Source organism: Desmodus rotundus, chromosome 4 (assembly GCF_022682495.2).
Source record: "Desmodus rotundus isolate HL8 chromosome 4, HLdesRot8A.1, whole genome shotgun sequence".
Classification (NCBI taxonomy): Eukaryota; Metazoa; Chordata; class Mammalia; order Chiroptera; family Phyllostomidae; genus Desmodus; species Desmodus rotundus.
Genome location: NC_071390.1, coordinates 150,004,294 through 150,027,540, shown reverse-complemented (window position 1 = coordinate 150,027,540; position 23,247 = coordinate 150,004,294). Strand labels below are relative to the sequence as shown.

At 47.8% G+C, this 23,247-nt stretch overlaps 1 protein-coding gene across 1 annotated transcript; it reads left to right on the top strand.

The window, feature by feature from the left end:
• Positions 1–16,316: 16,316 nt before the first annotated feature.
• Positions 16,317–18,778, top strand: GSX2 (GS homeobox 2). The gene is made up of 2 exons (XM_024573921.4): positions 16,317–17,203; positions 17,878–18,778. Exons 1-2 carry the CDS (start codon positions 16,630–16,632, stop codon positions 18,216–18,218), a joined length of 915 nt encoding a protein of 304 aa, XP_024429689.2. The 5' UTR covers positions 16,317–16,629; the 3' UTR covers positions 18,219–18,778.
• The last annotated feature ends 4,469 nt before the right edge of the window (positions 18,779–23,247 follow it).

Below are 23,247 nucleotides of genomic sequence, written 5' to 3'. Positions count from 1 at the left end.
TCCCAATGCTGTAGAAGCAGCTAACGGGTGTCCACCACAAACAAACTTGGTAAATACTGGTTTGTACTCATTTCTTAATTCAAGCACAATCCAAGAAACGGGGAAGACTTCAAACCTGGAGAATAAGCATTAAAAAGAGACCACCCCATGAGATTTATTATCACTAAATCTTAATATAAGGAACTATTAGAACATAAGGACCCAATTAGGAAAAATACTTCTGTTGTGTTCACTACTTTTCCCCAGTGCCTCGAAGAGTGCTTGACATACAGTAAGCCCTCAATAAATATTTGCTGAATTAATGAAATATCTTTTATCTGAACATCAGCAAACTTTGTTCCCAAAGGGAAGGAGAAGCCATAAAACTCTAAGGAAGCCCCTGGGGCATGAGTAGGAACAATTTTCCCAGTTCTCTGAGGGATATGGTTTTGCAGTTACTGAAGCAGATTACTGAAATAGGAGACTTCCTTCTTTCCTTTACTTCCCTGTCTATCCTTAACAAAAACACTCAGCAAAATGCTTAGTACAGTGTCTCCCACAGCGTTCAGTGAGTGACAGTTGTTATCATTATTATTTTTACCATATAAGAAACTTCAAATTGACTTAGTCAAATAGTCCATTCAACTCAACCATCTCTCTAGGTGATGCCGATTTTTCTGGAAAGATTAAGGATATGCATAAATAAATCCTGAGAATTATGCCCCAAGATATACTATATTGAGATAAAACTTATAGTTACCATATATGTAAACAGTAAGGAATTTATGGGGTTGTGTGGGCTATGAACCCCAAAGAGGCCTGCTGAGTTGAGGCAGAGAGGTTGATCCAGAATGTATTGGGATGAGGGCAGTTAGGTAATGAAGTAACTAATGGAAATTAGCCAGCCCAATAAAAAAATATAGCTGATGATAAATGGTGACACTGTACATGAATTCAGGCATTGCCTTATCATTATCATTTTCTACCTACATGGGATCTCAAAGATGAGCAATCTTCTTTCTGGAGGTGGAAATGACAGGCATTTTGCAAGTATTTAAGTCCTTCAGGAAAACACAAACATCTTGTAACCTGGAGCAGTCACTGAGGATTCTGACTCAGACTGAGAAGCTGAGCAATGCTGTGGTAATAAGCTAGGGCCAGGCCATAAAATCTGGCTGCCTCACTCAGTGGGTCCATGGTGTAAGTTGTCAACAGGCCCTGTGGAAATAAGGCGAGTTGATCAGAAAATGTCTAAGGTCTATGGAACAGAAAGTCTTTTGGAAAGAATGCGAGCAGGATATCTAAACACTACATCAGGATTTCCTCACTGCCCTCTATTACTTAGATGGAATGGGATGGGGAAAGAATACTAGGCCAACTTTCTAAGGCACCTGGCTTGCTAAAGGACGCTCTTCTTTTTTAACTCTAATCCCATATTCACACCAAGGCACCTTACAACCTTGATTTGGTTTCCAAACCCACTGTATTCTAATTTCACTATCAAGTGTTGAGTGTCTGATTACCCCTAGATAGACCGACCAGGAGATTACACAATTCCTGAGAGAAGGGAAGTGAGACTGTGACACGGAGTCAGCATTCAGCAATTATGTTAAACACTATGTGCCAATCGCCCTGAGAGGTACTGTGCCAAAAGGACAACCTGAGGACTTTCCTGACCTTCCCCCCAACCCCTGGTCATTTCGTCTCATTTTGATGCTGCAACTATTATATATAGTTTAAATACTATAGGCTGATGCCATTTCTATTTCCAACCCTAATTTCTCTGAAGTTCAGATCCATATTTCCAACTGCTCCTACACATCAAAAAATTCCCCTTGGTTGTTCTGGCTGCACTTACAACTCAAAGTGTTAAAAACCAAATACTTTATCTTTTTCTTCCATCTACTCTAACCACAAGCCCATTCAAAACCACAAAAAACCCCACAACTGCTTATCTTCTATTTGTAGTGACTATATTTGTTAACACCATCATCAGCAATGCAGACACCGGAGCTAGAAATCCAAATCCCCGCTGACTGATTTCTCTTTCTGTACCCACATCCCATCTAATGAGTGACAAAAGACTGTTGGTCTTCCCTTCTACATGACTCTTGCATTTGTCCTCTCCTCTCCATCCCTGCCACCACTGATTAATGTGATCTTCATTATCTTGAGACTGGACCTTAAGATTTTAATTGCTTCTGGTTTCTCTTCCAATGCATCCTTTACAATGATTCCAATACACCATTTCAATTTTCTCCATAGCAACCTTCAAAGACTGTCCGTCTAATATAGAGATATCTCATACTCACCTACCATTCAGACCCTTTGCTTTCTGCCACTAAGCGCTAAGTACCAAGCAGCCGTTGCTGCTTTTCCCTCCTGCTCGCAGCTCTTCCACCTCCACATAATGCACATCCATCTTCTAGGCCTGTGCTTGCCAATGGACCCTTTGGCTAGAAGTCTCCTCTCCCACTGTTACTGTTGTGTTGCTTTTATTTTTATTTTTTAATTTTTTATTGTTATTCTATTACAGTTGTCCCACTTTCTGCCCTGTTGTGTTGTTTTTAATCTGAGCACATCCTGTAAATAGGTCAAGGCCCAATCCTACAGTCCCTGTTTGTTGCCAGCTGAAAGGAAGGATGGCTCTCTCCTCCACAGTTCCATAGATTGTTGCATTCCACTATGACACACCTATTAGAATTCACTGGGGGCTGTGGTTTGGCTCCATCACCTAGCACATGGAAACACTTAGTAAAGAATGGTGAATTAAACTAAACTGAATTTCAATAGAAACTGTAGTTCTATTTCCAGAATATGACTTCTAACAATATGACCCAGGTCTTATACGAGGTCTGTCCAGAAGGTGTCTAGCCATGCAATATGAAAAATAGAGACATTTATTGAAGAAGATACAAGATACAAGAAACATTATACTTAGGCAATGACACCTCAGTTCCCTTTAAAGTAGACACCTTGGGACCTCACACAGGTCTCCCAATCACCACAGCTGCCCCGTTGTATTTTCCTGAATCTCATCAATGGTCTGAAATCTCTTCCCTTTCAAAGGTGATTTTAGTTTGGGGAAAAGCCAGAAGTCACAGGGTGCCACATCTAGGCTGTAGGGATGCTGAGTCACCTGGGTGATTTGATATTTTGCAAAAAAACTGCCCAAGACGTAATGCATGAGTAGGAGCGTTGTCATGATGAAGCTGCCAATCACCAGTTGCCCACAGCTGCAACCTTCTGCATCATCCAGATAGTTCCATGGAGGAAACTTAATGCAAAATTTGATGCAGATTCGTTGCTCTACTTGCTCAGTCATTTTGAATGCGATGGTCACACAGCACACATGCTCACTCAACAGTGTCTACTGTTCCCGCTGACTAGTACAGTGATGTTGTCATTGTTCACACATGCGTATTCCAGTCCACCCTCCTTGGCTGCCAGGTTACATCAATGTCACACAAACTGTTCTCCTTGTATTAACAATGGCTGGACCTTTTCTGGACAGACCTTGCATTTAAAAGTGGTCATTATTCTGATACGTTTTGTCTTTTGTTGACAACTAAATACACCAAGAGTCCTCTCTGGATAGAGGTCATTCTCTGACCAATACAAATGTATTGTGATCATTCTTAGACACATTATTTGGGACTCCATTAACTTGCCTGATCTCAACCCCCCCCCAAAAAAAAACAGCCCATAGGTAAAGAGCCCTCTCTATACCAACAATGACGCTATTAATTTTGGCTGCCATTGCTCCTTTCTCAGCTATGCCTTATGCATTCATAATTAATGCCTCTGTTGCTTTAGAGCACCTGGAACAGAAAAATACTGTATAATTGAGACATGTATTAAACTGTAAATGGAGATAGCATGGAGATAATCTGTGAATAACCAAACACTGAATTAATATTTCGGTAAACAATTAAATCATTCTTTTCCTTTTCTTGTCTCAAAATGTTTAAATTTTCTCTATTCACATAAAAAAGCAACAATTTATGCTATTCAAGGGATAACAAAGAAATGACTGTCATTATTTTACTACATGAGAATATCCTTGAGGAAGAAGTATTATCTTTAAAAACTTGTTCAGTTTGTAAATTTTATTTTACATCTATTTTGTGAATATCATTTTTTTCTACTTTTGTAGTTCAATATGATAACTTTCAACAACAGTTATTAATTACTCTTGAGATACCAATGCTCTGGTAAAAGCATTATTACTAGTATTTGTAGAAAACAATGACACTGTGTGTGCCTAGAGAATTAGGGACATTGTCTTGCTCCGTCCGCGTGCAGTCAATGAGCCCGCATAGCAGCTGAATCTGATGGACTGACAGAGAACCCAAACATGAGGAAGGAACTGTAATACACTGACTAAGACAGTATGTTGGTTTGCCTAGAGCAGTCAGATGAGGGAGGGCTTCCATCCAAGTCCGGAGATTCAGGCCAGACTCCAAATGAGGTCAAGCTAACAAGACAATATCTCTTGTTTTCCACCCTGCGCAGATTAGAAAAACAAGAGGATGTGGCCATTGTGGTATGTTTCCCCAAGCACCACTCATTTAACTGGGGCTTGAGCAGTTACATAATACCAAAGGCTGACAGTGGAGCGAGGACCCTAGCCCTCACCCCAGGGCCAGGATTTAGAAGGGTCCACAGTGAACCCAGTGACCTATTAGTTCTCTTCATTTACCCAAGAGGTCTAGAATGGAGACTTGTCCCCAACCCAAAATGACACTTTGACCTCGATCCCATTTCTAATTCTGATTCAGGCGAGTCCTTTAACTTCTGAATACCTCACTGTGGAAATAACAGTTGAAAAAAAGTCCTGTGTTGCTTATGTAATTGTGCAGAATCAATGACACAACACATGTAAGAGTTTTTGTGAACTTCAGAGTGCTATGAGGAGGTAAGATAGAGTTGTGGTTGGGTACCTACTAAGAACACTGGCTTTCTTTAGATCATCAAATATTAATTGATACCTACTGTGCCAGGCACTGTTTTCAGTGACCCCATTGGATATAAATGTCCTCCAGGAGCTTTCATTCACACATGAAAGCTGTTTTGTCAAATGAACACGTACATCTAGTGCCTTATGTAGAATATTGGAAAGTGGTAAGTGCTACGGGAGAACAAAATAAGCATGGTAAGGGGGTTTGGAGTACAGGGGGCACAGTAGGGGCTTTGGTATTTTAAAAATGGTGAGAACAATAAGATTTGAGGGAAGACTGGAGATGAGAAGTGGGCTTGTAGGAAAGAGTTCTTGGCAGAGGCAAAGGCCAGCGCCGGGGAGGCCGGGACAAGCAAGGAAAGCAGAACAAGCCACTAGGCCAGTAAGAGGAAGGAGGTCAGAGAAAGAGGCACAACTACATCAGGGAGGACCTTTTTGGCCATTGTAAGGTTTGGTTCTTGCTCTGACCTAATCTTTTATTTTTTTTAATAGAATTAACATTTGTTTATAATATTACATAAGTTCCAGGTGTAGGACATTATAATCTGATATACGCTCATCACCTAAGGTCTAATTTCCATCCGTCATCATACATTTGACCCCCTTTTACCCATTTGCCCTTCTCCCACACCCTCTTCCCCTCTGATAATCAGAAATCTGTTGTCCCTATCTATGAGTCTGTTTTCATTTGTATATTTCTTTTTAAAAAAATATTTTATTGATTATGCTATTACAGTTGTCCCAAATTTTCCCCTTTTGTCCCCCTCCACCCAGCACCCCCCACTCCCTCAGGCAAACCCCACACCATTGTTTATGTCCATGGGTCATGCATATAAGTTCTTTGGCTACTCCATTTCTTTCTCTCTTTTTTAGTTTTATATTCTACACATGAGTGAAATCATAATTTCATTCTTTTCCATCTGACTTATTTCACTTAGCATAACACCCTCCAAATCCATCCACATTGTCTATAAATGTAATATTTCATGGTTTTTTTTTAGTGGAGTAGTATTCAATTGCATATGACTTCTATTTTTAGAGGATCTTTATCGCTCCTGGGTTGAGATCAGACTATAGAGGCAAGTAGAGGAGGAAGGAGCCTAATCAGGAGATTAGCGTGTGATATATGCCAATATGATAGTGGGGGAGTGTGGAGAGGGGTCAGTTTCTGAATGTATTTAAAGGTAGAGCCATCAGTACTAACCAATGAATTAAAAGCACAGAGAGAAAGCGAGGAGTCAAGGAGATTCCGAGGGTTTAGGTCTGAGCCACCAGAAGACAGAGCAGCCAACAACAGAGATGTACCCATATAGAAGACAGATGAAACTCCTCTCCCTTTTTTACCCCTAGTTGCCAGGGCATCTTCCAGCAAATGTACAACTGTGGCTAGAGGAACCAAATTGAGATGTTGCTACCTCATGACTGCTCGAGGAACTGACCACTTAACACTACTTCATCTCTCTGGACTTCACTTTCTCTGGTTGGAACAGGAAATGAATCAGCTGGATAATGGCAAAATTCTTTTCCAGCTGCTAAATTAAAAAACCTGATGCAGCAGTTAACTCAGTCTTTTCAAGATTTTCTTTTGATATATTTTTTCTTTTAAAAAAAATTTCAGTAAGGAAATTCAACCTTTAAACATGACTTTCTGGTTTCAAGTAAAATTATTTTATGACCCCAGTTAGAACATCAAAAAAAAAAAAAAGAAAAAGAAAGAAATCTTAATAAGAGAGCCTTCTCTGAAGACAAAAAAAAGTGCGTCCTGCAATTGTTTATGAAGTACCTTGTTTCACATCGCTAATCAGGAAACATATTTCCTATGATATATTTCATCGGAAGTTTTGTTCACCAAGTTAAGTTACACCACACACTTTGTGTCACTGTGAACACATTCCTTGTCACTTTAATGGTACACTGAAGGACTTGAAAGACTTCTAAGGCTGCTGACAGAACATTCCGCCCCTGCGGGTACTTGCTGTCTTCTCCCACTACTCTTCCAGTTCCCCTCGACAACAGCACTATTAATACCATTGGTCCCGAAAGGGAAGAAGTCACTAGAGAAGAATGAAGTCCAAGCATCTGAAACTCACAACCTGATGCTTGAGAGGACTGTAATATTATGCACAAATCAATTTAATTTAATTTAAATCCATAAATAATCTCTTAAGGTCTGTAGCCCACAAACTCAGTATTTCCCCATCTCCAAAGCATTCCATAAGGCCTGGAGAACATCATCTCACTAGCATCATTGTTACGTATATTGAGTGCTATCCATGTGCCAGGCATTGGGCCAAAGGTTTTCATGAGAATCCATCTAATGCTCACAGCTGCTCCATGACAAGCGTTGTTATTTCCATTGCCAAAGGAGGGGGGAATTTACACCCAGAACCTCCCCAAGCCCAAGCTCAACAGTGCAGTGAAACAGTTGAGGTTAGGATGGAGATGGAATGTATATGTACTGATTTTGAGGTTATCATTAAAGCCCTCCATGCCTCTTTGCTTAAGGGCAGAGGCCAAAATTTGTTTGTGACACCAGCTTTTTGCAAAGCAGACACATGAACAGAAAGCCCTGTGGAAGCTCCACAGTGAGGGAGACCTAAACTATCTTGTTCTCCCGGTCCCCCAGCTGCTCAAGCAGAACCTGGCATACTGTGAGCACTCCATAAATGCTCGTTGAGTAAATGATCCAGAGGGTGAGGGAAGAAAATTGAAGGCAGTTTTTAAAAAGGGGACCTAGGTTTTGCTCCCACAGCCCTTCCCTGCTGAGTGCAACTCAGTTTCCATGTGAGGGTCCTTCCTCTCCTCACCCCCTTCCTCCCTCCCTGCCCCGCCCCCCTAGCCCCGGGTTCCAAGGCCCCAGCACGCACCCCACGCAGGCATACTCCCTCACACGCAAACTTCACACACGCTGTCACACATCCACACTCATATTCACATGCTCACACTTCATTCATACTTTTCACACACAGCCTGGCGCGCACACACGTTATTACACATTCACACGCACCCTGGCAAATACTCACAGGAGCATACTAATGTGCAGACGCCCACGCATACACCCACCCCAGCACACACGTCCTCACACACCGTCTCTATTTTCCCCACATTCATATATGCACACACTCCTACATTCACACACACACTTTGCTACAACTCCCCACTCAAGCGCGCAAGCACTTACGCTCTTCATTTTTACACTCACACATGCGCACATGCTACTCCTCAAATGGATGCATCACTTCTTTGCAGACATTGCAGACCTTGAGGCAAGACATTGTACATTCACCTCACACACTCTCACGTACGCACGTATTCTAACGCCCACGCACGCTCACCCCCACCCACCCTCTCACACACTCCCCACGCGCGCTTGCGCACAGACTCCCGCGCGAGTCTCCCCCGCGCACTCACGCTCGCGCCTGCGCACCTGTGTGCAGCTGGCACGCTGTGCGGGGGCGTGGATGCAGGTGTTTTCAGGCTGCGGGTTGAATGCGATCGCTCGGAGTTGCTTCGTCTTCCAGTAGGAGATAGGTTAGCCAGGCAGGGGTGAGACAGAGCGGCGGAGAGAGGGAGAGAGGCACTGGGACGGAGTGGGCTGCAGGTCTCGCGGGGTGGGGGCTCTGGCGCCGGCGGGCGCGGCAGGCCGCCAGGAGCGCGTCGCCGTCCGAGTCTTAGAGCCTGTCCACCCCTGTGCAGGGAGCTGCCTCTAGGACCTCTGACGACTTCCACGTCCTGCTGCCGCACCCAGAGGTGTGCGGGTGGGGGCACGCAATGAGAACCGACTTTCCACCCGACCAGGTTTCTGCGCTCAGTCCCTGTGGCCCTGGGGCCAAGGCGCAGGGACCTGTGCCGAGGGTGAAAAGGGGAGAATGACCCTAACAACAGTATGGTGGTTAGTGGAGGGAAGGGAGGAGGGTAAGAAAGGGTAAAGGGGGTCAAATAGACGGTGACACAAGATTTGGCTCTGGGTGGTAAATACAATGCACTATACAGATGATGTATCATAAAATTGTACGCTTGAAACCTATGTAACTTTATTAACCAGTGTCACCCCAATACATGTAATAAGAAAAAAATCCATGACAACTAGCCAAAAAAGGCAAAAGGCAGGCAGGATCTTAGCAGGCAGGAGGACTTAGAAAGTCCTCAGTTTGAATCCTTCTTCTGCCATATGCAAGCTGTGTGGCCTTGGACAAGTTGCATAGCCTCTCTACGCCTGTTTCCCTAGCTGAGGAATGAGACATTCAACAAATATTTATTTCACTCCTAATATATGTCAGCACTAGGCTGGACATCTGATATACACTAGTGAATAAATGAAAAAGACCCAGTTTCTGCTCAGGTGCAGCCTGCAGTCAACTGTACTGATTATGGTGAAGGCTTTTGAAGTAAAAGAATAAGATGTTGCTTTCATCTGCTCCAGATGTCTTTCAGCACTTTGTATGTTCTGGGCACAAGTGAATAAAAATCACATTCCCTATCCTCATCCCCATTTCAGTCTGGGCCGTTTCTGTCATGTGGGCCACACCAGACGCTCCTTTGTAATCTTGAACACATAGGAAAACCACACTAACCAAGGAGTAGACAATAAACAAGTGAGAAATATAAAAGCACTTACCTCACAGGGTCCTTATGAAAAATAAATGATGCGTTAAAGGTTTAAGGCATAGTGATCAATAAACGCTAGGTATTATTTAGGAGAGGTAGTGTTGCCTAGTGCCTCAGACCAGACCCTGCATTCCACAGAGCCTGAATCCTGGCTTTGCCATCTCTAGCTGTGTGACCTTGGGTAGGTCTTTGAACTTCAGTGAGACTCAGGATTGTCGCAGAAACAGCCATAGTAATGGTGCTATATCTGTCAAGGCAGTTGTGCAGATTAAAAAGGCTCCTGGTTCAGGGCAGGGCAGAGGTCTGAAAATGGTGGCTTTGAAGATTGTCCTATGTTCAATATGCAAAACAAGTCAGCAAATCTGGAAGGTTTCTCCAGGCCAAAGGAGCCTTGAAATTTAGGGCACAGTCCCATGTGAGGATTGCCAAGACATGAGCCCTCTGATGAGGTGACAAAGTGGGAGATGGCAAGGTTTGCCGGGCAGGCTCAGGTTGATGAGGCTTCTGAACAGGGACAGGTACACCCAGAAACTGAGGGCTGGAGAAATCCGGGCTAGGCACGTCCAGGGTGTGGGCGCCAGGCTGCAAATGAGACCTGGAGGGTGAAATGCTGCCGGAAAAGGCATGCCAGGATGAAGAGATGATTGTACAGGGGCTCTGGCTTCCTGATTATTCTCTAAGACAGCAGTCTCCAACCTTTTTGGCACCAGGGACTGGTTTCATGGAAGACATTTTTTTTTTTTCACAGACTGGAGGTGGGGGAATGGTTTCGGAATGATTCAAGTGCATTACATTCAATCTCACCTCCTGCTGTGCGGTCTGGTTCCTAACAGGCCCAGACTGGTACTGGTCCACAGCCCAGAGGTTAGGGACCTCTGCTCTAAGAAACCCAGGTCTCTGATCCCTCCTTCCCAAAGCTCGGGGCCCAGGGAGCTGCAGATGCCAGATAATGAAATGCATGCCAGATAATGGTGTGCATTTTTCCTACTTCACAGACGCAGAAACTGAGATTCTTCTATTAAACTCCCTGGCCTCCGTTCAGTTCTTGCAGAAACTCGTCCCAACTTTTGTGCCCACTCATCAAAGGCCTGACAGTTCCCCATCCTCCTGTCCCAGGCCAACACCCACCCCTCCTTGCAGGTCACTTCAGGCTCCGGTTTTATCCATTCCCAGAACCAAGTGGATATATATATATAAAGACCAGGTTGCTAAAAATTATAAAGCTTCACTCTCCTCTTGGTAACATTAAAACAAACAAACAAAAAAACCTGTCTTGAATCTCATTGCTAAGCAGTTATTTCTACCCAGCGCTTTCAGCAAACTTAGGCTGAGGAAAGAGGGGAAATGGTCTGAGTAGTAATTCAGCACCCCCCCACCCCCAAACAAAAACCACTCTGAGAAAGGCAGCGGGGGGCGGGGCTTGGGGGGGCGGGGAGTGGCTAGCGGTGAGGGATCTGTTGAGGGAGGACGGGAGGTGGAGCATTTGCTTCAATTATCCGGATAATTGTTCCCCACCTCGGGCCATTGTTACTGAAATGAAACAATATTCTATTGGATTCCGTCTGGGCCTTTTCAGGCCTGCTCCCCGCGGAGCTTAGCACACGCTGGGCACTGAGTAGGCGCTCAATAAATTTTATTCGGATGACAGAGGAGAGCTTTAAGGGTGGGGGAGGAATGACTTGGTAGGCTTAAGGATTTGGTGGTGGGCGAGTATTCATTAAGGTGAAGTCGGGAGCAGAACGACTGTGTGGCGGGAATCCGGTGCCCTTAAAACCCTGTTGGGAACTCACGGAGACTATTCTGAAATTCTGAGCCAAACTCCTCACTCCCTTTGTAGCAGCCCACCCCATTGCCTTCTTCCAGGGCCGAACTGAACTGTTGCCCCTCCACAGAGCCCAGGCGCGAACTCCGGGTGCGCAAAGGCCCCTCGGCTCTGAATACACGAGGGCGAAGCACACGCCTTTTTTGATGGTGCCTGAGCACAGGGGCCGCAGCCTGCCTGCCTTTTGTGCAGAATGGCTTCGCCCGGCCGGACTGGCGTTAAAAGAAACAATATTTGCTCAGACGAAGGGACAGCCCCATCACTCAGCCAGCGGAGGAATGTGGGGGCTAACTCACAACTCTCCGCTTTTATTCCTACTCGAGAGCCGCTTGGGTTCTCTCTGAGGCCGTATTTTGCTAATTACAGCCTCGGCTTTAATGAGATTCTTTAACTCTCCCAAGCCCGTTTGCAGGTTACTGTCTTCTGTAGGGACCCTCGTTGTCCACCCTGGCTACCCACCCCGTGAACAATCACCTCTTCGGCATCTGAAAGGAGGGCGAGCGCCCCAATTCTGCTGAATGCACGTCTCAGCTCCTCCAAGGCTGGCGGGCTTTTGATGGCCACAATACAAGTTACGCCCAAAGAGTGTCTCTTTGGTCAGATCGACAACGCTTGGCTTCACGTTTGCAAGTTAAACGGGCAGAAACCCGGCTGAAACTCCCACGCCAGACGCCGGGACGCTTCCCTCCGCCCTGCTCAGAGGCGAATTGGGGAACAGGTTTGGGCAGGGGGAGAAAAGAAGGGAGGAGGAAGTAGGAGGGGGGACTGCAACAGAGTCCTGATTCCCAGCCGCCCTCTAGAAGAAGGAGGGGGTACCGTTTTCTCTAGTATGTCTCTCATTTTTTCCCCCCATTTTGCTTTGTTGGCAAGCTTTACTTAAAAAAATTTTTTTTAAATGAGTATTTTCTCCTTCAACTAGGTAGCTGCTTTCCTCCAGCCCCTGAAAATGTGACTCCATAAAATCAAAATTTATGATTATTCAAATGTTGGGGACTGTGAAAAGAGAGGAAGAAAGAGAGAAAATTAATATTGCAGCTGTTCTTCTGATTAATGAGAGATAATTGCTCATGAAAAGTCACCCCTGTGGCATTTTGTTGTCTCCTGGATCTTTGTTCTTTTCCACTATTATTGAGGACTTTCTTGAAGACTAAGCGGTTCTTTTCAATTTTTGGGTATTCAGAAAGGGTTGCCTGGTTACAGAGAATGGGGAAATCTCGGGCTATATCGGGTAAGATGTGCCACAGACAGCAATATCACAATGCCACTCCGAGAAAAGGATGGATACAAGTTAACGATGCGCTTTCAATAAAACATTCATAGACTTGTTCACGCTTTGATAATGACCTCATTAAAGGGAGCTGGGGGCAAGTAAGTCCTGTCTCCTGTTTGTATTCGGCTAACAAAACCCAGCTTTGAGATCATTCATCGCTTTGGAAACTAATATGAAATCAATGTAAGAGGAGCAAATAAATCCGAGGAGGCCTCGCCAACTCCCGGGCTGTCCCGCCCTGCTCACGGTCTTGGTTAGGGGCAGGAGAACCGTGTGCGCAAACCCTGAAACTGAGAGGGGGGAAAGGAACGAGGAATGGGGGTTGGCGCTTTGGGGGGCGCAGAGGGAGGGGCACAGTGGGAGTTACAGCCGAAAGAACCGCCGAGCACGACCACGGGTCAGAACTCTAGAGCCTGTTGAATAAGCAACGCTAAGTCCCCGCCCTCTGCTTTCTCCGACTTTGCCCTTGAAAGGAAAAAGGAAGACGGAGAAGAAGAGGGGATTGTGGGGTTCAGGTCAGGTGTGTGTGATCCCTGATTGGGGTAAAGTACTGGAAGACTTTTTGAAATCTACGACCGAAAATTCAAATCTCAAGTTTGAGCGGGTAGGAAACTGCTCACCCGGGCTCAAGCTGGAGCGTCCAGGGACAGAGGGCCGCCCCTCTGACCTGCTTTGATTTTTTTTTTTTTTCTTCTCAGTTCAGGGTAAGGGGGGCTGTCCAGGCAGGGCAGGGGTGTGGCGATGAAGGGGGACAATTTTGTTACCTTTGCATTTGTGATTGCCTTGCACTCAAGAAAGACAACGCCATCCTCTGTCATCCTGAGCAAGAGGGAGGAAATCAAAGGATGCCCCACTAAAAGAACTAATTTTCTCCTTGAATTATGAAAGTAATGGCTTAGGTAACACCCTGTACTCTGTACCCGACTGCTTAATACCGGATAAATCCTTCCACGTGGCTCCCCCAGTAGTGGCAATTAGAGCTCATTATAGGCTCATAAGAGCTCTCATTTCAGGGATTACTTAATGGATGATGAAATTTTATCGGACAGAATCAGTGAGAAATAAAATTGTGCAGCAATGGGGGCACCATGGGGGCTCATCAACATCTTTGGGGGGGGGCCCTTGTGCTCTGAGCTGATTCAAGGGGCTGCTGTCTTGGGGAAGGTTCTAGCTGGCCAGGGAGAGCTGGAAAGCTGCCTAGGGCCATGGAGGGTAGGCTTCCTTGGGAGGGGGTGGTAAGGCATAGGGGAGCCTGCTCCTGAAGACCAGGTTGCAGTGGAGGAAAGGAGAGACAGACAGACAGACAGGCAGATGGGGAGGACACTGAGAGATCCAAAGAGAACTAAAGAGAACTCTAAGAAGAGAAAGGCTCTAATATGGAACATGACCCCCGAACACATGTTCTTATTGGGCTCAAGCAATTAACCAGGTACCCTAATAGGCAAGTTTCTCAGACATGGTCTGCTTTGGGCCTCAGTATGGCGCCCCCCTTGCAGCCCTAAGCTCTCATGCCACCCGTGAGCCTCTCACTTTTCTCAAAATGCCTTAGCATTCCAACTCCACCTGCGTGTTTCCACAGCCAGGTATAAATTGAATTAGATGCTCAAGCTTTGTAATTAGGATTCTCCAAAATGAAATGGTCCTCCTATAAGCACAAATTCCAGCACATTAGCGTGGGTGAACACACCCAGAACTGCTGGGAACACTGACACCCAAAACTTCAGCCCCAAGTAGACGTTGGATTAACTTCTACCTAGCCCAGAGGAGAAAAAGGAGAGATGCATATACATTTGCAAAGTGAACAATATATATTTTTACCTGCAATATCTTACAATATATAATTTTAAACATGTATGTATGTGTATAACTTGCAAAGTGAATGGGGATATCATGTCACCTATTTGGATAATTTAGGCCCATAAAAAACACTCTGTCATTAAGCCTCTCTTGATGGTGGAGCCCCCAGTTTTCCTTTGGGGGCTGGAATGATCCCAGGGATTGCCTGGATTCTATCAATTTGAGTGAGGTTGGGCTGGACCAGGCAGGGCCAGGTTCAGGCTGAGCATCTGTGATGGCTGCACCGACAAACCTTGTGGTACAAAAGTAGTTACCGCTGAGTTGCCCAGAGTTAAGCCCTGAGACTCCTTAATTGTTGTCACAAGATGTTGGATTAGCACATTTCTGGAATAGCTGTCTGTTTACACTCTGGAGACCCACCGTCCACTAACCACTTTCTAATTGAATTCTAATCACATTCAAATAGCTCAATAACCAGCCTCAGCTGCAATTCATAAAACTTTAATTACCATCCATAAATCCTGGGCTCCCCAGAGCGGGGCATCCCTACAACCCAATTACACTTCTCTAGCAGGCAAAAGAGACTGTCACAGAGATGGAGAGGGGTAAAGGAGAGACAGAAAGACAGAGGACAGAGAGACAGTCATGGCTCCAGCTGAGAAGCCGGCGCTTCCCTAAGATTTGGGCACTCACTTCTCACAGGTGGAGGAAGTCCCATCCCCAAGTTTCTTAGCACCGCGGTGAATTCAGGCCAAAAGTTAGTTGTTCGGGGAAAGGATCAGATTCGTAGTTGTTGCTCGCCCTCCCTACTCTAGACACATTTTCTACAGGGATAAGGAGAGAAAGCGCTCACCTTGCCTTCCCCAAAGATCAGTAGCCCCTATCCTGGCAGCCACCCTCTCTCACATAGCCACTCGGAGCCTGTGCCACTCAGAGATTTCCTTTTCCAAAGCACTTCTCCCACCAGAGGCTGGATTCCTTGAATGGCTCAATTTCCGGCAATCTTTTTTGGCTTTTAAATGAGTGCAGAGGGGACAGTGCTTTCTGATTAGTCTGCCAGCTGCCCAAGTCTGTGAACCACAAAGGGGCAGGAGATGGGGAGAGAAGGACCCAGAGCAGAGACCTCCCCAACCCCTGCCCAGTCTCCAGAGGGGCTAGGGCTTGAGTCCTCTCATGAATCCTTGGGTGGAGTTTGTGGGTTTGGCCTGGACATGTACTGGTGGAGCCACTTGTAGAAAGAAAAGAGTGACTCTTCACATCTCTCTCTGCCAAAGGAGGAGCTGCCCATCAGAAAAGGACACAAGGAAGTGTCATTGATCTGAGTAGCCCCAAGTGCAAAGGCATTATAGAGCTTCTCAAGAATTGGAATGAAAAGCTTGTCAGCTTCTCAGCTGGATGGCCTCACCGGTACTCCCAGGATCCCTCAGGAACTAGCCACCTAAATGACATGAATGACCTTGGTCAAGTCCAAAAGCTGGAGGACTGAGTCTGTGACTATGTGTGTCGTGGCCTAAGCCGAGCTCCGGGACTGGGTTGCTGCCAGTTCTCTGTCCGTATCCGGCTCCAAACTGCAGGCCTCAGACTTTATCGCGCCTCAGCCACGGTTGGCACAGAGGACCAGGGAACACTGGGCATCCCCATTCAAAAGGTCTCAAAGTTCCCACCTGGTGCGCTTTGCGGCCAGGCTCCGGGAGCAGTTGGGCTGGGGCCCGGGCCTGAGAAGGGGTGGGATGGAGGATGCAGCTCTGATTTCTCGGGAAAGCGTGGAGAAAGAGGGGGAGGAGGCCGGCCTCCCCGCGAAATTAACAAAACCTACACTTTGCAAAGTCTCCCCCACCCCCTCCTCCGAGTTATTCCCTGCAGCGCGCCCGCCCCTCCTCGCTGCTTCTGTTGTGACTCGGGCAGCCTATCCCGAGGGTGGGGAGCTGCCGAGGAGCCTGAGCCGAGCGGTACTCAGCAGCATCACGTGCTGGGGTGGGGGCTATAAAATCCCGGAGCCGGGGCTCCGGGCGGGGGACGTGAGGATCAGCCCTCTCCAGGGACCCCTTTGTTCACCGCCCAGACGCCGACACCTCCGCGTCCCCGAGGGCTTGACCGCCTGCAACCGCGCCGCGCCCCGGGCAGAGCTCTGAACAGGAGAGGGGAGGGGGCACCGCAGCCGGCCAGGCCCTCCAGCCACCCACCCATCCCGACATGTCGCGATCCTTCTATGTCGACTCCCTCATCATCAAGGACTCCTCACGGCCCGAGCCCTCGCTGCCTGAGCCGCACCCCGGGCCAGATTTCTTCATCCCGTTGGGCATGCCGTCCCCGTTGGTGATGTCGGTGTCCGGGCCTGGCTGCCCGTCTCGCAAGAGCGGCGCCTTCTGCGTTTGCCCTCTCTGCGTCACTTCGCACCTGCACTCCTCTCGGGGACCGACGGGCTCCGGAGGCGGGGGCGCAGGGACTGGGAGTACAGGGGTCGGGGGTGGCAGGGCGGCGGGCAGCGCCGGGGCCTTGCCTCTGCTCAAGAGTCAGTTCTCTTCGGGTCCTGGGGACGCACAGTTTTGCCCGCGCGTGAGCCACGCGCACCATCACCACCACCCGCCGCAGCACCACCATCACCACCACCAGCCCCAACAGTCTGGCTCTGCTGCTGCCGCGGCAGCTGCAGCAGCAGCGGCGGCCGCCGCAGCGGCCTTGGGGCACCCGCAGCACCACGCACCTGTCTGTGCCGCCACCACCTACAACGTGGCGGACCCGCGGAGATTCCACTGCCTCACCATGGGTAGGGCGGGGTCTTTGGGCACCTGCGCGCCGTGTTTTCTCAGCTCTCGGGAACAAACTTCGTCTACTGTGGAGGAAGTGGGAGCCCGGGGGGCGGGGTGGGGAGGGAGGAGGGGCTTTCGGTGTAACTGTGAAGTGGGCCCAAGAAGTTCAAGAAGGTGAAAGTTAGTTTGCCAAACTCTCCACGCAGCCTAGTGCACCTCATTCCTGGTATCTGGTCCCCAAGTATTGCTTAATATAGGGGCTTTAGAGACGTCGAACTTGAGGGCTGAGAAATGGGATGGTTGGCTGAGGTTCAGATCGGATGTTTGAACTTCAGTGTGGCATTGGGCACCGGGTCTGGCTAGAGCTTTCCATACTTTTGGCTAAGCTTGACTGCCTCTGCCTCTCAACTAGGCCTGACAGGGGAATATCTGACCATGCAAGCCCCAATCCCCTTTAATTCTCTGACTTTGGGTCCCGCTCGTCTAAGGCCTTTAGTTGCTTTGGGCGTCTCTACCCTTCTCAGTTAAGTAAGGATGTGCTAGGAAATAGGAAAGTGTGAGGGATGGATACAGGTATTTTTCTGAGCTTCCCGGGCGGGTTCATGAGAGACGTCCTTTCCAAGGGATGGCACGGTGGGGTGGGAGCACATTTCTCGAGAATGACCTCTCTGCCCTCTCGGCCTGTGTGCAGGGGGCTCGGACACCAGCCAGGTACCCAATGGCAAGAGGATGAGGACGGCGTTCACCAGCACGCAGCTCCTGGAGCTGGAGCGGGAATTCTCTTCCAACATGTATCTGTCTCGACTCCGGAGGATCGAAATCGCCACATACCTGAACCTGTCGGAGAAGCAGGTGAAAATCTGGTTTCAGAACCGCCGGGTAAAGCATAAGAAGGAAGGGAAGGGCACACAGAGGAACAATCACGCGGGCTGCAAGTGCGTCGGCAGCCAAGCGCATTACGCGCGCTCTGAGGATGAGGACTCCTTGTCGCCGGCCTCGGCCAACGAGGACAAGGAGATTTCCCCCTTATGAGGGAGGGTCACCTCCATCTCAGCACACGCTTCCGGGAGCCCCCACAACGCCAATGCGGCAGGCACCCAGGGGTCAAAATCCTTGCCCATTCCGTGGTCCCATCTGGAGAAGGACGAGCGGAGCGTTCCCAGGGCGTGCATGCCGGGTCTGACCCTTTACGTCCTCCTTGACCTATTTGTTTAGGCTCCACTCTCAGTGATAGATTTTTTTTTTAATGTACATAATCTAGATTCTACTCAGTTTTGTCATATGACAGAAAAAACAGGGTTGGTTTAAGTTTAGCACTGTATGGGGTTTTTTTGAAAGCGCATGCCATCTTCCCTTCCCTGCTGTCTTTCAGAACCGGATAAGAACACCGGGTTTCTTGATTATTTCCTGTTGTTTTAAAATAAAAGTATGGAATTGGGATTGATTTAGAGAAGTAACCCCTGTAGGTCTTGCTTTCTGAAAATTTGCCTGGGGGGAGTTTAAAATCCAAGTGCCGGAAGTCCCTTTTTATGTGAATAGTTTTATATAAAATTTATATTTATATTTATTTAAATAAATGAAACAAAATCGAGGTCTTCAATTCGTGGTGTTTGCTGTCCCCATCTAACCCTGTCCCCATCAACAGAAAAAAATGGGTGAATTTAGATGGTCTTGTGGGTCTCTTGGTTGAGGGAGTTTGTGGCTCTACAGGATTTCTGTGAAACAGAAACTTCTGACGAGGAGACACCTTCCGTTATGATGCCACCTACCGAGTAGTAACTCCCCACCCTGAAAATAGCTAACCTCCTCACAGCTGACAGGGCAATCGCTCCATTTAAAGTGAGGCTCACAATGAGTGGCAGGCAAACCTTGTAATCTACTTAGCGAGAAAAGGTGAAAATTCCTTACCTAGTATTTATTTTCTGCGGCAGTACCCTCCTTTTTTCTTCTTCCCATCTCTCTTAGTACTAACAGCTGCATTATGTGAAGGAATTTGAAGAGTTGGAATAGTTTTTGGAAGAGCAACAATCCATCAAAGCAGGTTGGAAGCAAACATTGAAACTTACAAATGATGCTGTTAAGTCACTAGAAACCTTACCACTCCTCCTTGTTCCTCTCGCTAAGAAGTTAGCTGGTTTTCATCAATGCCAAGAAAACAATAGGTCAGGGACAGGGAATTATCCTGTCTAATGATTTACATTCTCACTTTTCCAAAATAGCTCAAAGATGCTTTTGGACTCTTGTTTTTATTTTTTTTTTCTCATCTCCCTGACTTTAACCTAAATTGTCTCCTTTCTAGTCCCTCCCTTACCATCACCTTGCAGAGCTAACTTCTGCAAGCCCGTTCCCCGAGGAGACTGCGGCTGTGCCCACCGCAGGCCAACCTGGCGCTCTCCTCGGTGCTGCCAGGTCCTGTCATCTAAAAGGGAAGTGAAGCTGGAAACACGGAAACTAGGAGACGTCATTTTCTGCAAGCTGAATCCCACAAATACCCACTGGTGCTGTTTCTGATGATTTTCTGTAAAGAGTCCACCAAAGAGGTCAAACCGTAGGAACGTTTTACAACACACGTACACGGACTTCTAGGTCTGATTGACTTTAGGTCGGCCGTAACAGAAAGCTCTCCAGGTGGGCTTGGGGCTCTAAGACTGAGGTCTGGAAGCTAATTTGGGAAGGAGGAGAGGGAAGGGAGGAAGTGACTGTGGTTTTCCCTTCCCAGAGTCTGTCTGTCTGTCTCCCTGTCCCCCACCCTTCCTCTCCTTCTCCCTCTCCTTCTCGCTCTCCTCCCTCTCCCCCTGACCCCGCGCCGCAGAAGGAAAATCGCCCTTTCAGACACTGGAGGCCGGTCCTTACTCGAATTCGGGTGCCGGCCGAGACTGGCCGGCAGGAGGAGAGACCGCACGGTGCTGAACTGAGTGCGAGCGGACGCGGCTTTGTGCAGCGACTTGGGCCTGGCCCTGCACACAGGTCACAGGCGTCCGGCTAGTTTCTGCCTGGGTCAGAGGCCTCAGACTCTGGGTCTCTCTCGCGCGAAGAGCCTCGGGGCCCTTGCCCTGACCGCCGCGAAGAGCAGAGGGCGCCGACCCCAGGCCTTTTCCGAAGATCCCGTCCCCCTCCGTCTCAATAAACGGCCTCTCCCCGCCCGAGGATGGGGGTGGGTGGGAAGAAGTGAATGTGGAGGAGCAAAGAACGCGCGTTTCAGGAGAATTCCTTTTCGGGGAGTAAAGAGAAGGATAAAGGGGATCTGCTGCCTCTTTCCACCCTCCTGCCCAAAAATAAGCCTCCTCTGGGCGTTGGGCGGGCACTTCCTTCCCCCTCCCAACCACCCCCGGGCCCCTCAGGCCCCCCCCCCCACCCGCGCGCTCGAGCCTGACGCTCCCAAGTCCATGCCTAGTCTAGACTGAGATCTGTGCCCCGCCTGGCTCCAGGCCCCGCGGCCAGAGCGCACAGCCACCTACTGACCATACCTGACGCCGAGCGGAGGGCCCAGCCCCACCGCCTCGCTGTGGCATGGCCTCAGCCACTCTCCCTTCTGTCTTAGAGGGAATTGCTCACGAAATAGAGAATAAACAGTAGACCCCCACAGAAGCAAAAGATTCATTCAAAGATACCTACCTAGGCATAGGGTTTGCCGGGGTGGGGGGTAGGGGTGGAGGTGGAGGGGATGATGCGGGATAGGAGGTAGGGGAGAGGGTGGAGGTGGAGGGTCTTCTTGTTGCCTTCAGGGTGAACCATATTGTCTTGCGTACTAGAGTGGATTTTTCATCCTCCTCCTTCAGGATATGTTTGTGAAGTTCACAGATCAGAATAAGGCTTTGGAAATCTGTCTGCTTTTAAAGGCCTGCAGTTTCACCTTTGGTTAAGAACACCTCTGCCAACACTCAGACACCAGACACTCTGCTAACCAATCCTGATATCAAACACTCCAAGTGGAGTGTCTCCAGATCCATTAAAGAGGCATATTTAAGATGTGTGGAGTCACCCTTGACAATTTCTCTACCTGCAAAGCACTAGATGCTCCATCTTGAGAAACAGAACTCTGTTTCCACAAAACATGGCCTCTTAGGGGCCTATAGACACAGAATGGGAAGAGAGAAAGAGGATGAAAAGGAGAATTCGATATCAGGGCCTTGTTCAGGTAAGAGAAAAGGAATAAGCAGTAGGAGTCAGTAGGGTGGTTGAGTCCACCTCTTTGAGAACAAGTCCTATGGTAGCTTGGTAGCTTTAAACTGGAAAAGAGTTGGGGGTGGGGTGGGGTGGGGTGGGCAGCAGGAAGGATGGCTTCTTGCCCTGCGTCCTGACCCAGTGCAGACATTCAGAGAAAAGAGGGCAGGCAGAGACCTTTCACCCTCCCACCCAGTGACCAACACATACCCAAGGCCAAGGCCCAACACAGATAGTGGCAAAGCATGCTCAGGGTAGAAGGGACCCAGAAGCCCACCCCTAGGTGTCCATGAGCCCTGGTGACAGAGACACTGGTGATGATAGACCACCCCCCGCCAACCTTATTCTGAAGTGGTCATCACAGCTTAGTTCCCACCCACCTCATCCCTTCAGGGATATCTGAGAATATTTTAGGAGAAAGTAAAACTTGGGGTGTGAAATCTTTGATGTCTGGCTTCCTCCTCCCTTCCTTCACCCTTCCTCCCCACCTTTTGTATCTGATCAGGATTAGAAGTGCAGTTTGGTGCATCCTGACTGTGGTCAGGGAATTGCTGGAAAGGTGCTTGCTCCAGCTAAAAGACGTCACAGAGGGCAACAGGGTCTGTGTGTAGGTATTGTACACGCATGCACATTTGTGTGAGTGTATGTGTGCATGTGTATCTGTGTATGTGAGAAAGAAAAATAACTGTGTTGGTGGTGGTCATGTTGTGAAAAGCGAAGAGTTATTTTCACCAGGGTTCTTTGTTTTTTTGTTTTTCTTGCTTCCACCTTTCCTGCAGGTTATTTTTCATGATGCCCCTTGGGAGATTTCTCTGAGGGAGGTGGGAAAGTGCTCAGAGTTGGGTTGGGGGGAGGAGTAAAAGGCTGAACAGTGAGGGGAGACTAGAGAGAGCTCTGCATTGGATCTCAGGCTGAGCCTTAAGGATGTGAGAGGGGAGGAGTATGACACTTCCAATAGAAATCATTCGCTAGAGGAAATTGAGTTTAAAGGCACAATCACTGCTTTAAAAGGGGCTCCTCCTATGCCCTCCAAACACAGCCTAACACTCTCCTAGGCATGAATGCAGCTCGGCACATGAAAGCAATTGTTCCTATTTTCATTATTCATAGGAAATCTTTGTATGTACCTGTTAAGGTGACAGAACTCTTAAAAGAAAACATTTTTTTCTATGGGATTAAATGGTACATTTACTAGGCTTCTATCAACATAATTTAATATAAATCTATTTTTATAAATCTTTAAGCTTAATGTTACAGAAAATTGAGCCTCTCTGGGGGGAAAAAAAATGCCTACATCTCTTCCCTAAAGTAGATGGAATAGAATCCAAAAACTTGCTATTCTAAGCCAACTGGAAATATTGAAGTAGAGGAATCTTTTGTATTGCCTTTTGTTAGCGGTGGAGACATGAAGAAGAGAGGCAGCATGTTGCACAGAAAACGAGAAATTCCACAGGCACGCACCCAGGGCTCCTACACTCACGGCCCTGGCACTTGGAGTGAGTTACACAGGCTGGGACCCGGGAAGGGCCAACAAAAAAAGGGAATTTAAAGACATCACTTAGGGACAGAGTGGAATCAGAGCTCAGATGAGAAAATACTAAAACCAACCTTCACTCATATTTGGAAGCAAGTTTGTTCTGTTCCGGGAAAGAAAATCCGAAGCCTGAGACCTCACAGCCCTGAAACTACTCCATGTGGAGTTAGATATCCTCATCTGTCCCCATAGCTGGACTCCTTGTTCTCAAGTGCACCCTCCAAAATTCTGGGCATCCCATTGTCTCCGAGAAGAGTGTTTTGTGTGCCCTTCTACTGATGTCAGTGCCTGCTCTTCTTCCACACTGGGCATCCCTCTTCTTCAAGCTGAGGCCTATGTTTTCCTGACCCTTTGTGGTACCTT

Bases quoted from the DNA above. Each gene is read 5' to 3' on its own strand.
- GSX2 (XM_024573921.4), top strand. From the start codon at position 16,630: ATGTCGCGATCCTTCTATGTCGACTCCCTCATCATCAAGGACTCCTCA. The intron at 17,204-17,877 runs GTAGGGCGGGGT...GCCTGTGTGCAG, and splicing joins ATTCCACTGCCTCACCATGG to GGGGCTCGGACACCAGCCAG.